Source organism: Peromyscus californicus, unplaced genomic scaffold (genome assembly GCF_007827085.1).
Source record: "Peromyscus californicus insignis strain IS unplaced genomic scaffold, ASM782708v3 Scaffold_6__1_contigs__length_162567912, whole genome shotgun sequence".
NCBI lineage: Eukaryota > Metazoa > Chordata > Mammalia > Rodentia > Cricetidae > Peromyscus > Peromyscus californicus.
The window spans coordinates 75,578,764-75,594,421 of record NW_026294584.1 but is presented as its reverse complement, the minus strand read 5'-3'; the positions used below and the strand labels follow the sequence as shown (position 1 = coordinate 75,594,421).

Here is a 15,658-nt window from a genome sequence, read left to right as displayed (position 1 = left end):
AAATTTAGAAATTCCTTTCAGCATAAAACTCTGGCAAGACCCAACATAAAGAAAAACACCTAAATCGTTAACAAATGCATCCTTTAGAAACTACTTAAGATTTGTGCCCTGCCCTTTATTCAAGAAGCTCTAAGGAGGCAGGAAGGACCCAGAGTTTAAGGTCATCATGATCAGGAGTTAGAAGCTATCCTGGGCTGGTTAAAAAAAAAAAAAATGAAAAACTCTAATTCTGGCTTGAATGGGTAAGAAATTAAAGTGTCCAATCACTTCATTATCAGAAAACAAGCGTCTGATGTTTATCATCTTTCCCAACGCTCTCACATGTAAATCACAAGCCGATCCGAAGAGCAGATGGTTAACTGTGAAGTGTTTTGTGATGAATGGTTGTATGTGCATCTGTCGGTCTGGAAGGAAGAGTAAGACTGAACACATGCTTTTCAAGATGTATTAAAAGAATCTCTTCCCTTATGAAAAGAATCCCCGGCCCTTACAAGCATGTCTAACCTGCCACCCAGAGGCTTCATGCCTCCCAAGGTGACGATAAATTGGGCCCTACATATTTGGAGATGATAGCGTCTTTTCATTAAATCACAAGACGGGACACTCCCGGGTTGGGTTTTTTTTGTTGTTGTTTTTTGTTTTTTTTCTCTTCACTCCCGCTTTATTCCTTTTCATAGTTGCCTGTGTGGACCCTTCGGTAACATTACCAGGATGCTTACGGCGCTGAGATTTCCCACACAAACACTTCTGGAACTAATTCCAAAGTCCCTCCTGTGACAATTTGCCACCAGGATATATGTAACTAGATTTAACAGAGCTGGCTGGCTGGGGTCTCTAGGACCCCAAGAGGGCTTGCGCAGATACAGGCAGATACTGCGGGTCTGCAAAGGAGTGGGAGGAAAAATGGTTCTCCCGCATTTCCGTTCTCTGAAAGTGAATTTTTTAAGACGCAATCAAGATTTGGAAAAGAAGGGACCCAGAACCAAGGCTGACTAACATCAGCTATGGCGCACTTCCGACAGAGGTCGACAGGTGCACTGTGGATTCAAAGAGCTGAGATGGGAGGGGGGCACACAGTAAACAGACTGAGGCTGTACAAACAGGTATGGAAAAATACAGCCTCAGCTTCGAGCTGGTTCCAGCCAGTTCTGCGGGGGTGGGGGCGGAAGTTGGGGGCTGGGTGTCTAAGTGGCTTTGAAGACCTCAGAGATAGGAGCATAGCAACAATTTGGTGCAGTATGTGCGCACAACCATCAGCTGATAGCGGGCAGCCATTCACTTGCCGCGAGCCACGAAGCGGCGGCGCGGACGTCACCACAGCCGTCAGCGCTTGCCGCATCTTTAGGCTCACTCTGGACCAGCCGCAGACACAGCTGCAGGACCTCTCTGGACCAGCCCAGTCGCAGACTGCGCCATCACCGGACCACTGCGGCAAACCAGCCCAGCCGAGCCGAGCGCTAGCCATGGCCGACCCCGAGAAGCAGGGACCCGCTGAGAGCCGCGCCGAAGACGAGGTAATGGAGGGCGCCCAGGGTGGCGAGGATGCGGCAACCGGCGGCGACGGTGCCGCGGCGCCCGCGGCCGAGGAGCCCCAGGCCCCCGCGGAGAACGCGCCCAAGCCCAAGAACGAGTTTATCGAGAGCCTGCCCAATTCTGTCAAGTGCCGGGTCCTGGCGCTCAAAAAGCTGCAGAAGCGCTGCGATAAGATCGAGGCCAAATTTGACAAGGAGTTCCAGGCTCTGGAGAAGAAGTACAACGACATCTACAAGCCTCTTCTTGCCAAGATCCAGGAGCTCACCGGGGAGATGGAGGGCTGCGCGTGGACCCTGGAGGAGGAAGATGATGATGACGACGACGAGGAAGACGACACTGAGGAGGAGGAAGAGGAGGCAGCGGCCGGCGCAACCGGGGGTCCCGACGACATCAAGAAGTGAACACAGCGGCTGACAGGTGATAAACCCCCTGCCCCTTTCATTTCCGATGTCGGCAGACTTTAAAAGGCTCAGGTTTTGCCCAAAAATTACAATGTGAATCTATTCTGACATTCCTAAATTTAAAAATTGAATCAAGTAGATTTTGGCTAGCCCGTTTCTAATCTGACTTTTACTTGTGTAAAAACAGATGCCAAAAGACGTTTTTAAGAAAAAAAAAGCCTAATTAAGCTTAATTTTTTTTCTCCCTGCTCTTCTGTGAGAACTGGACTTGAGACTGATGACAGGTTGTCAGATAAATGTGAAGTGCGTCACACGTTGAAATCCATTCATCACACTACACCTGAACACCTAAGCTAAGACTGAACTCTTCTCAATGCTTAATTCTTCAGTTTCTTTACATTTCTCAGCGCAGAGGAAAAGGATCCCAAGAAAGACGTCATCTTTTAAGACTTTTGCGTTTGCAAACCCAGACATCAGCTTTACACTCTGGAGGAGACGTGGCATGGAGGAAGCCTGGACTGATGGCATGACACTACTGTTAATGAGGCTAGGGAAACTGCCATTTAAATTATGGAAAATGTTTTGAATATCTGAGTTTACAGAAAGAACACGGTTCCAAGACAGAGGGTGTATTACATGTACAATATTGTCAACACGTGTTCATTTATTGTGGTCTCATGTTGCCTGTTTTCTTGGTAGTGTTGTTTACAAAATTGTGAAAATTACCCCCAAATGTTTTAAGTATTAAATCACCCTATAGCATTTTAGAAATATAATTTACTTGAAGAGATGTAGAATGTAGCAATTCTGTAAAGCATGTGTATCCAGTGTTGCGTAGTTTGACCTTTGTGAAGTCTTTTTTGTCTTGTAGCTTTTAGCAAGCAGCTGTGAAAACCATCAGAACTCCTCAATGAAGCTAATGTTTGGGAAAAATGTATACTTGAAGAATAAAACCAAGTGTGAATCCCCACCCCCAGCTCAGAAATAGAAAGGGTTTAAGTTTGCTTGTATTAGCTGTGCCTTCATTATTTTGCTATGTAAATGTGACATTAAATGGTGCACAATCAAATTTTATTGCTTAAGGAAGAATGGCATACAGGAAGGACTTCTGGGAAAGACATTTAATGTAAAGGCCTTTAGCTTCTTTGTGAGTTTTGAATTATCTGTGAACCAATGTTCTGTAAAGAGTACAAACATAACATTGTTTACCACTGTGGTGTTATCAAAACAGTATTTTCAAAAAATAAAAAGACTTGTTATTCTGACTGTCTGTATTCTCATTTATAAAAGTGGGTGGTAACAGTCCCTACCTCACAGGTATTATGAAGAAAAAATGAGTTATTATACTTATAGCCCACACAGCAGTGTCTGACACTTAAGAATAATTTCCAGCTATTATTGCTGTAATAAAGACAAAAGACCCCGATAGAAAATTCAACTCTCTTCCTCTCCTGCTGCGCAAGGAAAAAAATGGTACCTTTATTAATCTTTACCTTGGTGATTCCTTATTATCAACAACAAAAAAAATATGGCTTTTAATTCAGAAATACAGGCCATTCAAAAACTATCTTGTTTTGGTTTCCTTCATATAAAATCTGGTTTTAGTTTCCTCTAATAAAAGGTAAGACTTTAATGAGGCATTATGAGTCACACACACACATCAGACGCCATTTTCTTCCACTTGCTGCAAGGGTTAATCACACTGCAGCAAAACCTGATGACGACGTTGGAAATGGAGGGCGACGCTAACCTGTTGCTAATGACAACAGCTGACCATGAACAACTCTAAGATCGTGGTAACCTTCCTTATGGCCTGACCAACCCAACAAAAGGAGTATATTATATACATTATGATCATCATAATCGTATGGTTATTTTAATAAGTAAAAAGGGTAATGAAAACATTCACTCATCTTCAGAAATGGAGGAACTGCCATTTAATATTTCTCTAGGTCTAGTAAAAATAAAAAAATAACTAAATAATAAAGGGTCTAAACATTTGGAAATTTATTTTATAATTATATAGTTACTTATATATAGAAAATCCAAGAGAATGAACTAAAAAAAAAAATTAGATACAAGTTTGATAAACTGATTGGTTATCAGATAAATATAGTAAATCAATAATTATTTCAAGGCATTAAAATATATAAGAAAGGTTTCTCTTATACTAGAAATAATATATAAATACATAAACATAAGCTAGCCTATAATAAAAAGTATATAATGTATGTGAAAAAAGGGAAATTCACAAAAATAAGCCCCTGACTTAGAAGATTATCACTAAAATATTAATTCTTCAAAAATTAACTTATAATTAATCAAAATTCAATTCAAAGCCCAAGTGGGATTTGGAACTTAATACAATTTCTGTGTTGTTCACCTATATGAATAGCTGAGACTGCCTTCAATAATTTAGAGACAAATCAGACTTTAATGGACTCAAGGAAACATTTTTAATGAAGAAAATACACAAAGTATTTATCAATTATTAGGTACAGAAAGGCTAATATTAGGACACATACAGTCAAAATAAATTAACAAACATGACAAGACAAAAGTCAGAAAACAATCAAGGTTTGAGTATATAACTCATTTCAAAGGCAAACAGGAACTCTGAATAAATCTACAATAGATACAGACAACAAAAGGTTCATGGTCTTAACAGTTTGACAAATCATATGGAAATTAGTCCTTTTAGAGATATACATGAAGATCCTGAGCTGATTATTTTAAAAAAAAAAAATACCGGGGAGGGAGATGTGTTCCTATGCCCAGCACTAGGTAAAGCAGGGCTCTGGCAAGGCTGGAGACATACACGTTCCAGCTGCGTGCTCAGGCCAACAGGCATTACTTTATATTATATATATGACTAGCAGTTTTTTGTTTTTTTTTTTCTGGCCAGCAGGCACACCACCATACCACGGCTGGTTACTTGTTTTAAGAATTCAGGGATGTTCGGGATGGATGTCAATGTCCTTTCCTCACTGAGCTGGTCCTAACCGTGCGTCTCCTGAACTGCTTATTTCATGGTGCGTCACAGCTGCACTATCATGTCGGCAGGACACCATCTCCTCCGGGCAAGAAAAACACTGCTCTGCGGCAAACCATCTTAACCCATGAAAGGCCAGACTCAGCAGAGCACGAAGTAACCAGCAGCGCACATTACACATTCAGGGCACACTCTCAAGAGTGTGACGCAGAAATCCGCAGCGCTTCAAGGCTCAGGGCTGCGGCTCTGCTCATCTGAAGGTTCGCACACAGGCACGCACAGGCACTTCTTCATTGTACACACATGTAAACAAATGCTGATTTTTATTGAGCTGAAACTTACATAACATGAAACATATTCTTATACACAAATACAGATGAATAACCTAACAAAACTACTTGTTAACAGATTCAAAATGTCATACTTTTATCCTTGGAATTTTATCATTAAAAAAGCAATTTCAAAGGCAAAAAAGAATCCCTTTTTATAGAAAACACATTTGAGACACTTTTAATAAAAATGGGGGAGGGCTGAAAGAATACAGAAGGGTGATAAAAAAGAACATAGAAACCAACCAAATACCCAAAGAAAACACACATTTACATATCAGACTACACAGTATTATAGGTATCCAAGAGAGGTTTTTGTTGTTATAATTTTCGTTTGTTTTTTTCTAGACAGGGCCTCACTAAATAGCTCTGGCCTATCTTGGAACTCACTACATAGTCTGTCCTCAAACTCAGAGAGATCTGCCTGACTCTACCTCCTGAGTCCCGGGATCAAAGGAGCCACTGTGCCCTACTCACGAGGGTTTTTTTTTTTTTTATCACATCTTAAATATTGCATATACACTGTACTCCCTGGTTCAAAATTTAGACATTCAATTTCACACATTTATATACACTTTTAACTATGCCAGCTTTCCTTTTTAGAAAATTATACAGTCTGCCTGAAAGGAGAAACAGTAAACTCTTCAGTCACTTTTTTCCCCTGGGGGACAGGACAGGAACCCTCAAGCTCCGCTGGAGGCTCTCAGTGGCAGGGTGCACTGGTGGAGCACAGGCCCGGATCATGTCCTTTTCTTCTAGTTGTCTAGCTGGACCAAATGATAGAATTCCCTGGGTGTCAATTCCATCATCTGCAAAGTGGTACGGTTGGCATGTTAAGGCCTTAGGAGAGTGCCTGACACATGGTAAGCACTCTGGAAACATGACGAGTGTTTTCTTTATCTTTTTGTCCCTGTAACAACCCAGTACAAATATAATGTGGATCTTGAAGCCTGCATGCACCCCTCACCAATGTTCATGAGGGGTCAACAGAAGTCATTTAGAGTCACGGCTCCATTCTTGAGTTCTCTCTATGGATTTAGATGACCTTTAGAACGAAACTGGAATTTAACTGCATCAATTTAAGATCTTTTTCCATTTCGTGGTAATAACATGCTATGGAATATAAAAAATACTTCATTACAAGGAGTGAAGCAGTACAGTGTAATCCAGATGTGACTACTGCTATGGAGAGACTCAGCAGACAGCTGTTCTCATCCTTGGATGCATTTAACTCATCTGAGTGGGATTTGTAGTCCTCTGGTTCTCTCATCCAAAGCAGTCACGACAGCAAATATCTTATTATTGACAGAACCCAGAGTTCTAATCCCAGCACTAAAAAAATCACAACAACCCATAATTCTTTGACCATGTCCCATAATGGGTCACAAGAACTCCATTTCAAAGGTATTCTGCCCTATACTCTAGAGCAGTGGTTCTCAGGGTGTGGGTCACGATCCCTTTGGGGGTCAAATGACCTTTTCACAGAGGTCTAAGACCATCGGAAAACACAGATATTTACAAGTCATAACAGTAGCAAAACTACAGTTATGAAATAGCAATGAAAATAATTTATGGTTGGGGGTCACCACAACCTGAGGAACTGTATTAAAGGGTCACAGCATTTGGGAGGTTGAGAATCACTGCTTGAAAGGAAGAAATTCTACACAGTCCAGAAAAAACCTGAACAGGCCTCAATTGGGTTTCTCCACTCAGTATGCTAGCATTAGACTGTACCCTCTTCTTTTTTTTTGTTTTTTTTTTTTTGTTTTTTTTTTGAGACAGTGTTTCTCTGTGTAGTTTTGGTGCCTGTCCTGGATCTTGCTCTTTGGACCAGGTAGGCCTCAAACTCACAGAGATCTGCCTGGCTATGCCTCACGAGTGCTGGGATTGAAGGCGTGCACTACCACTGCCCGGCAAGATTTGTACCCACTAAAATTTCTACATAGTTGGCTAGGCATAAATAATAAACACTCCATTAGACCCCAAAAGGATAGGGTTTGGATAGCTATGGCATGGCTGAACACGTAGGAGTTCCTGGAAAGTGATGCATGTGCTTCTTCCATACCTTACCTCTCACATCCCTCACCCAAGGCATCAATCTCATGTGTACCCCATGTAATGTCTTTTACAATGATTGGTAGAGATAACTACTTCCCTGAAATTCGTGAAACATACCAATAGAACGGGGGTGGGGGTGGGGGCAGGGCTATGAGAACACTGATTTACAAGCCAGTCAGTCAGAAGCCAACCAAAACAACTTGAGGCTCACAACTGGCACCAGAGAGGGGCCAGGGGAATCTTGAAGCTTGAGTCCTCAGCCTGTGGGATATACTGGTATTGCCCATCAAACAGTGAAAGAAATGAATTGGGTTAGAGGACTGCCAGTCATGTTTGCCCTGGAACTGACTGCTTGCTAACAGACAGTATGAAACTCCTGCAACTTTAGGAGCCACTAAAGTAACCTGCATTATGAGAATGCATAAGACGAAATGGAATTCGTGTGTGTTGTCTTGTAACTACTCTTACCTAGGTTTATGCACTCTCTTTCTGGTCCCGTTCGCGCACCCCACAGTAGCCATTTTGTGAGAGCAGCACTGATGTCAAAGGGAGGCCAGCAAGAGAGAAGAGAGCAGGCATGTCTTTTAAACAAACAAGCTCCCCTCAAAGGGCAAGTGGTCATTGACCCTGAGAAGCACTGGATTCAGCAAGGCTCATTAGGACACCTGGGCCAGCAACTGAACTAAATAGTGGATGGAGAAGGTAAGGCCAAGTAAACAGTGTGTCCCGGGCACGCTTCTATAACACAGCTGCTCTCTGCTAACAAAACACCAGTGACTCTCACCGCCTGCAAACGGAGACCTAGCTTCTCTGCCTTTGCAAGCTTTTTACAATCTAATCCCCTACCTGAGCCACGTGAGCTGTACAAGTGAAGCTTGCCCAGCAACGCCTCACTCCTCTTTCCCGGAAGAAACCACCCAGGTTTATCCATCACTGTGCAAAATGCACTTTCATGCGTAAGTGACCTCTTCTCCACTTTCCAGTATCCAAGAGTGAACAGGTCTATACCAGATGTGTCGTCCCCGCCATATGTATGTGTTTAAGATGACCTCTCTGACTGTCTTCAGATTAAACCACGGCAATGCAGTCTTCCCTAGCTTAGTTAGAGTGGCCTGGGAGAACGCTCCTCTCCCTAAATAAACAGTTCTCTCTCAGTGTTCCCACGCAGTTTATCCTGCAGTTGCTGACTCAACTGGATTGTTGATTCAGAAAAAATGTCTGCTAACTAAGGAAAGTGCGAAAGAAATAATTTAATAACAGTATAAAAAGGATTTATAAATGCCTAAAACTGCCTCAACTACAGACTATATTGCAGAACTGCCTATACTGCACTGGACTGTTTTTGTTCTTCAAGTGTACCCAACACAAAGTGCACTTGGAAGACTCACCAGAGTGTGAGATACTCCAATGCCCCTTTCCAGGCTTCTTGTCTTCTTGTTGTTAATTTCCAACAAATCTCTCTCTCACACACACACACACACACACACACACACACACACACACACACACACACACACACACACACTTTCTTGTCTGAAGCCAAGTTAATACAAAAGGTAAGACATCTTGTAGAAAGACTATCTAGTCATGCATTTGGGGATGCCTCGGTGAACCACACTTACATGTTACTTCATCACTGTGTGAGCTTCAAAGTGTGTCCTTACACAGGCCAAGCCACACACACACACCTGATGACTGAGGTGGCTGCCTGTGCAACGGAGAATCAGAATTTCCAAGAGAAGCTGTGTCTGCAAAATCTGACTCACTGATTTGAACAGCAGTGATGTGGAGAGGTCAGACTATGGTAAGTCCAGAGACCAATTACAGTTTATCTTGGGCTAGACTTAACCTCTTACCCCATTCTGTGATTAACGTTGGGTCTACCATCCTGTGATTAAACGATAAAAACCTTTGGAGTAAATAACTTAGCAGACAGCATCAGAGGCCTACAGAAGAGATTTCTCCATCTTGCTGCAACCTGCCTCTCTAAGGTTTCCACCAATGTGTTTATAAATTGCTGTGTTGGAACATGGAACCTGGGATGACTGAGTTCCATGCTTCCCATGCCTTGGTCACTCATTTGGCTCTATAATAAACTATCTCTTACTCCTTTTGAGGTGAAACCAGTGTTTTTTGTTTGTGTGTGTGTGTGTGTGTGTGTTTCTTTTTTTTTTTGGTATGTCAGTAACACTCTAAAATAATTACAAAAAACAGTAACATGCTTGTTTACTCTCATGCATTATTTCTGTAGGTGTCATTCCTGCATACAACTTAGACTCACAAATACAGCATAAATAGGATATTTTCTCTGAATTTGCCAAATATAAATAAACTAGATATTGTAACTGTAATTCTTGCTTGATAACTGTTTTGTTATATATAATTTTACTATGCTAAAGTCAAAACTGTGTGTGTGTGTGTGTACACACTTACAAATACAATCTTGTGACTCTACAACCTTACTCAGAGCCTAATTGAAGCCCAGCTTCCCTGTGTCCAGGCTTCCCTCACCCACAGCCTTCTCCCTTGGAGACAAGCATTTTCTCATCCCCACCTCCCCTGCTCTTCGCCTACAAGCTTTACTGCTAGCCAATGTGGGAGGTAGCAATGCTCAAATTCTCATCTCAATGGCTTGCATTGCTGTCTAATTATACAGCTCCTCCTAGGAATGCATATTCCCTCTATTCTTGTTTTAGCATTTCTATTGATTGACCACTTCAAGTGACTTCAAACTCACTGGTGACTAAGGCTGGCATGCATAACCAAAGGAAAGACTTCTAATGAGATTTCTTTCCTGAGACCCACACAAATTTCTGCTTTAAATAATTGCCTGGGTATTATCAGATAGTCAAAGTAACAGAACTTCCCTCAATGAACCGGCTTTATTTATAGTCTGTTCCATGTTATACAGCTACCCACCTGAGAAACTGTTACCAATTCAAGCCTTGCTCCCACATAATCAGACACCTGCTGACTGTGCCACTCACACATAACCAACTTGATATTCCTACAACTTCCATCCTGGCCCTTGCCATTCTTTACCAGATTCAACTCAACAGCCTCCTCTCAGGTCTTTGGGCACACTGTCTATTTCCGTAAGTTAACTTTCTAAAACTAAGATCAATTATCTTTTAATCCAAGCCCTATTCAAGGCTTTGCTAATCTTCATTCTAAAATTCCTGCACCCACCATGTCCTGGCCCACTCACAAATCCTTGCCAATTTCTATCATCTATCAAGCCTGAACATTCTGACTCACATATCCACTCTGCCTAAAATGTGCCCCCACATTTACATTCTTAAATATCTTATAAAAATCCTGTTGCTTCTCTCCTAGCTCTATGACACATGATGTAACATATACTATAATCTGTTACATATTTGTGTACATTCCCAAAACACAGATAGAAGGATATTAAATAGTCATCTATTACAGTCTGTAACATGCCTGGCACACAGTAAACACTCAGTGTCTGTAAAATGAATGAATGTCTGTGCAGATTATCATAGTTCAATGCAAAACTGAACAAAATCTAATATTTACCTTCCTCTAACAGGTGAACTCAAGGGCTGAGATTCATCCTGACAACTCTGCTAAATCTTTAAACTTGACTCATAAATCTCACCTTAAAGACACTAAGTCACCATTGTGATATTCTGAGATGTGTGTGCACCATTTTGTTTTGTCCAAAGATCCCTGGTTACAGTCCCTGTCTTACTGTGACCTACCTTGGCTGATAATAGATAATAAGACACCCATTTCAAAAGGAAGTCTGATCCACACTAAGAATGCAACACAGGCTAAGAAGAACCATTCAGTCAGGCACTGCTGAGTTTCCCCATGCACTCTACTAGCATTAGATACACTAAAGAAGTCTCTACAAACCCCTGACCAGACATGATTTAGAGGCGAGTTACTGGAAGGTGACTCAGAAACAGCACAAAAGCTTGTTTCCCCATACCTGGTCTTATGCAGCTCTTCATCTGTATCCGACCATAAGTTAGCATTTCTCTGAGTTCTGTGACCCATTCAATCAAACTAATCAGCATGAGGGAGGGCATATTGAAAATCTGATTTATAAGTCATTTAGTCAGAGGCACAGGTAAAGTAACCTGAGGCTTGGGGTGAGCGTAGGATGGTGTTAGCTTTGAGGATTAAGCCCCAAGATAAGTTTGATACTGTCCCTCAGATAGAGATGTTTGAACAATGAATTGTCCCTTCAGAAGGCACATGTGTTGAAGCTCAGTCCCTGGCTTGTGGAATTTCTAAGACATGAGTGTACTATGGGATGTCTTTCTGTATACTGTGAATATGTGTTGCTCTGATCGGCTGATAAATAAAGCTGCATTGGCCTATGGCAGAGCAGGATGGAGCCAGGTGGGAAGATCTAAGAGAGATAGTGAAAGGAGAAAGGGGAGGCTAGAGAGACGCCAGCACCATCAGGAGAAGCAAGATGTGAAAATACCGATAAGCCACGGTCACATGGCAACTTATCGATTAACAGAAATGGGTCAAAGTTATAAGAGCTAGCTAGGAAGAAGCCTGTCATAGGCCATGCTATTGGTAACTAATATTAAACCTCTGAATGATTATTTTATAAGTGGCTCTGGGACCTTGGGGCCGAGCGAGACCGGAGAAACCTTCCAACTACATGAGTGGGTCACAACAGTACTAACTTTATCAATGGGTTAACCCATTAAAGAGTTCGTATTAACTGGGCTATGAGGAGGTAGCCCTAACGGAGGAAGAAGGCCAGTGGGGCTTATCATTGAAGGATGTATCTTTCTCCTGGCCTCTCCCAGCCTTGTTGCAAAACATTTGTTTACACTGTGTGAAGATGTGTCACAGTAATTGGTTTAAAAAAAGAGTTGAGTGGCCAACAGCTAGGCAGGAGAGCACAGGCAGGACTTCTGGGCAGAGAGAAAAACTCAGGATGAATCTAGGCGCGCAAGAGACACGAACAATACAATGAAATGTTGGATGTGCCATGCTGAGGAGAGGTAAAAAGCCACATGACAGAAGATACATTAAAAATCATGGGTTAATTAAGTTATAAGAGCTAGTTGGAAACAAGCCTAGCTTAAAGGCCAAGCTTTCACAACTAATAATAAGTCTCCATGCCATTATTTGCAGGCTGGTGGTCCCGACAAGAAAGTACTACCTACACAGCCTCTCTGCATGCCTGGCTACCATGGCAGAGGCAGCTTTTCTCTACCATACCATGCTACCACAGTGCTCGACCAGCTCAGGTTCCACTGTGAGCCAAAAATATTTAGTCTTTGTTATTTTTCTTGGGTTATTTGTAGTGATAGCGATAACAAGTCTGACTATCAGTACAATGCAGATCAGAACTGAGCTGGATTAGTGAGCACGGAGGAGCTACTGTCTAAAATGGAGTTAAAGATGCTATTACCCCACCCTCCCCCACCCCCCAGATAACAGAAAGCAGTCTAGAAAACATTATGTCCACATTCCCAAGAGTGGAGTGGGTGGTTTTGGGTCATTCAATGGGTTATGGATGTTTGTCATCATTTAGGGGATTGGTTACAAATTGTTACGGGTCTTGTTCAGGTAGAAAACTAAACAAAGGAGGTTATATTCAGGATCTCTTTCTGAAGGGAAAAACGGGGATATAGTATAGAAATGATGGGATAAAAGGGTGGATTGTTTCAACAACCATTAGTCTTAAATATTTTACATTGGCATGGATTTACGTATATTGATACAAATTTAAGGTTATTTTTATTATACTGCATATAAGTTTCCACTCTTACTTAAGGTATTGTATCTATGCAGCTCATTTAAAAATGTAATGTAAATTTCTAGTCCTTAAAAGTTATTTATAGCCACGTTAGGTATGTTTTCAAGGTCAAACAGAGATATATTTTAGATAGACAGACACTCTTCAAACACTTCAGAGATCTACAGAATATAGCATTTAAGATGTTTTAATAACATAACACTTTTCATGACAATGAGACTCATCTGTTCCTGACAGCACCAATCTACTCCAGAGAAGATGATGGGCATCGAAGAACCTCCATATTGAGTTTGCTTTCTTTGTGGCAAAAGCTAGCTACTGGGCAAAAAAACTGCCCTTGTCTTGACTGCTGACAGTATGCTGTCCAACTTGGACAAGCAGGACACAAAAGAAGACAACTGCAAAACTTTGTCAAGACAAAGTGGGGTAGTTTTTCAAAATTCCTGCTTCACAGAAATGTCTGTCAGATATTCTAGACCTGTAGGCCAAAGATGGATGCCCCAATGTTACAGAGTACTTCCTGTTTACTTAGGTAATATTATTTCTTATTGTATATAATTTTTTACTGTGTTAGAGTTAAAACATTTCTTTTTTAATTTAGACAAAAAGGAGGGAATGTTGTGGAATATTCCTTTACATTGTGTGAAGATGTGTCACTGTGGTTAGTTTAATAAAAAGCTAAATGGCCAATAGCTAGGCAGGAGATATAGGTGGGGCTTCCAGAAAGAGAGAGCTCTGGGAGGAAGAAAGGGGGAGTTGCTAGCAGGACACAAGGGAAGCAGAACATATAGGTGAAGAGGTAAAAGCCATGAGCCACGTGACAGCACATAGATGAATAGCAATGGGTTAATTTATAAAAGCTAGCTAGAAACAAGGTCAAGCTTTCATAATTAATAAAGAGTCTCCATGTGGTTATCTGGGAGCTGGCAGGCAAGACAGAGAAGAAGTCATTACATCATCCATGTCTTGCCCTGCTATTAAAAATTCTCTGTAGTCTTCAAGTTCTTGCTCTACTGCCCTTACCTTCTCCGTACAGAGATTAAAATATCACTTCAATTCTGGCCTAAAATATCAAACTTCAGGAAAATAAAACAGGACTAACCTGTTGTCCTTGCGCACGGCTACTTTGTCTCCCCCGGGTATCAGCTTCTTCTGTTTGATCACCCCGTAGCTTTCTCGGCATACCTTAACACAGAAAAAGATGTGTTTTCATTTTTGTTAACTAATTTGCCTTTCTAGAACCCAAATGATGCAGAGAAACTGGGAGTAAATGTAATTTAATGACATTTACAGGAAACGGGGGTGTAGAATAAAAATCGGGGTCAGAAGACCTCAAAAACACCTTAAGTTATGGAGTTACCAATAAATGGGATCCAGGGGAAAGCAACAGGAACTGTAGAAAACAGTAGCTTTTACATGTCAAAAGTAAAGAAGATTCATGTTTTGGCAACTTTCCTAAGTACACAGATAAACACAGACTCTTCTATACAACACATTTACTGAATTCAAGATAGGAAGACTAAAGTAGTCTGACTCAAGTCTCTGACTTGGTTGTTCTGTAGGAAATCTAACGTTAATTACGAATTGTAATCACCATGAGGAACAACCTCGATCATAAATACAGGAATGCATACCGTGAAGTTGAGGCAGAAAGTCTCCTCCACATCTTCCCCCGGGTAATCCAGAAGCTCTTGAAGACTCCTAGTCACAGAAGAACAGGAAAAGAGGCAAATCAAATGTTGCGATGGTGTTTCTACCTTAATTACGTCTTTGCCAAGAAAACTAAAGAAGAAAAGTCTAGAGAATTTAAATTCAGAAAACAGAAAGCCATGCACCTAAACTTTAGAGAATTATGGGAGCAGACTGTACAGACTCCGTTCCCTGCTGACACATATTCCTAAACTGATGATGAAATTCAGATGGATTTACGTCTGATGGGCTTATGTTTGCACCTCCTTAGCATTGCTCAGTGCATGCATACACACACACACACACACACACACACACACACACACACACACACGAGAACATGGTGCTGTAAGGACTCTATAGACTGGTCTTACCCATACATATTAGTAAAATAATCCTTTTACCATTAAAAAACAAAAACAAAAAACAGGGCCACAAAGTCACTGTGGTGGTATAAATGAGACTGGCCTCCATGGGCTCATGTGTTTGAATACTTGGTCCCCACTTGGTACTGTTTGGGAAGGTTTAGAAGGTGTGGCCTTGCTAAAGGAAGTACCACTGGGGGCAAGCTCTGAAGTTCCAAACCCACTCTTATTCCCAGCTTGCTCTCTCCGGTTCCTGGCTGAAGTTTGAGAAATGAGCACTCTGTTCAGTTCCTGCTGGCTGCCTCTGTGCTTCCCTGCCACAAGGGACTGTTAGCCCTCTGAAACTGTAGGCCCAAATAAATTCCTCTTGGCTTTATATCACAGCAACAGAAAAGTTATTCAGACAGTCTCCTTACCCAGATAGGAATCTAAAGGGTGGGCGAGGACCTAATCCCTCAAACCACAATTCCAAATCTTGAAATCCTCAAATATCAGAATCCCTAATGTCTAAAATTCCCCAAGTCCAAAAT

General features: G+C 41.5%; 2 protein-coding genes across 5 annotated transcripts in view; one reads left to right on the top strand and one right to left on the bottom strand.

The window, feature by feature from the left end:
* Nucleotides 1-15,658, bottom strand: part of Herc3 (HECT and RLD domain containing E3 ubiquitin protein ligase 3) — a 103,915-nt gene that overhangs the window by 12,911 nt on the left and 75,346 nt on the right. For 2 of the 4 annotated variants that reach the window (XM_052719159.1, XM_052719160.1), the window contains 2 exons: nucleotides 14,709-14,775; nucleotides 14,177-14,259 (listed from right to left, as the gene is read on the bottom strand). In XM_052719159.1, the coding sequence (XP_052575119.1) occupies nucleotides 14,177-14,259; nucleotides 14,709-14,775 (150 nt within the window). Of the gene's footprint in view, nucleotides 1-4,366; nucleotides 6,065-6,085; nucleotides 6,369-14,176; nucleotides 14,260-14,708; nucleotides 14,776-15,658 lie in introns of those variants that run through there. The other 2 variants (XM_052719162.1, XM_052719161.1) reach the window with 2 other exon arrangements.
* Nucleotides 1,338-3,199, top strand: Nap1l5 (nucleosome assembly protein 1 like 5). Its single transcript, XM_052719163.1, has one exon. It carries the CDS (start codon nucleotides 1,464-1,466, stop codon nucleotides 1,932-1,934), a length of 471 nt encoding a protein of 156 aa, XP_052575123.1. The 5' UTR covers nucleotides 1,338-1,463; the 3' UTR covers nucleotides 1,935-3,199.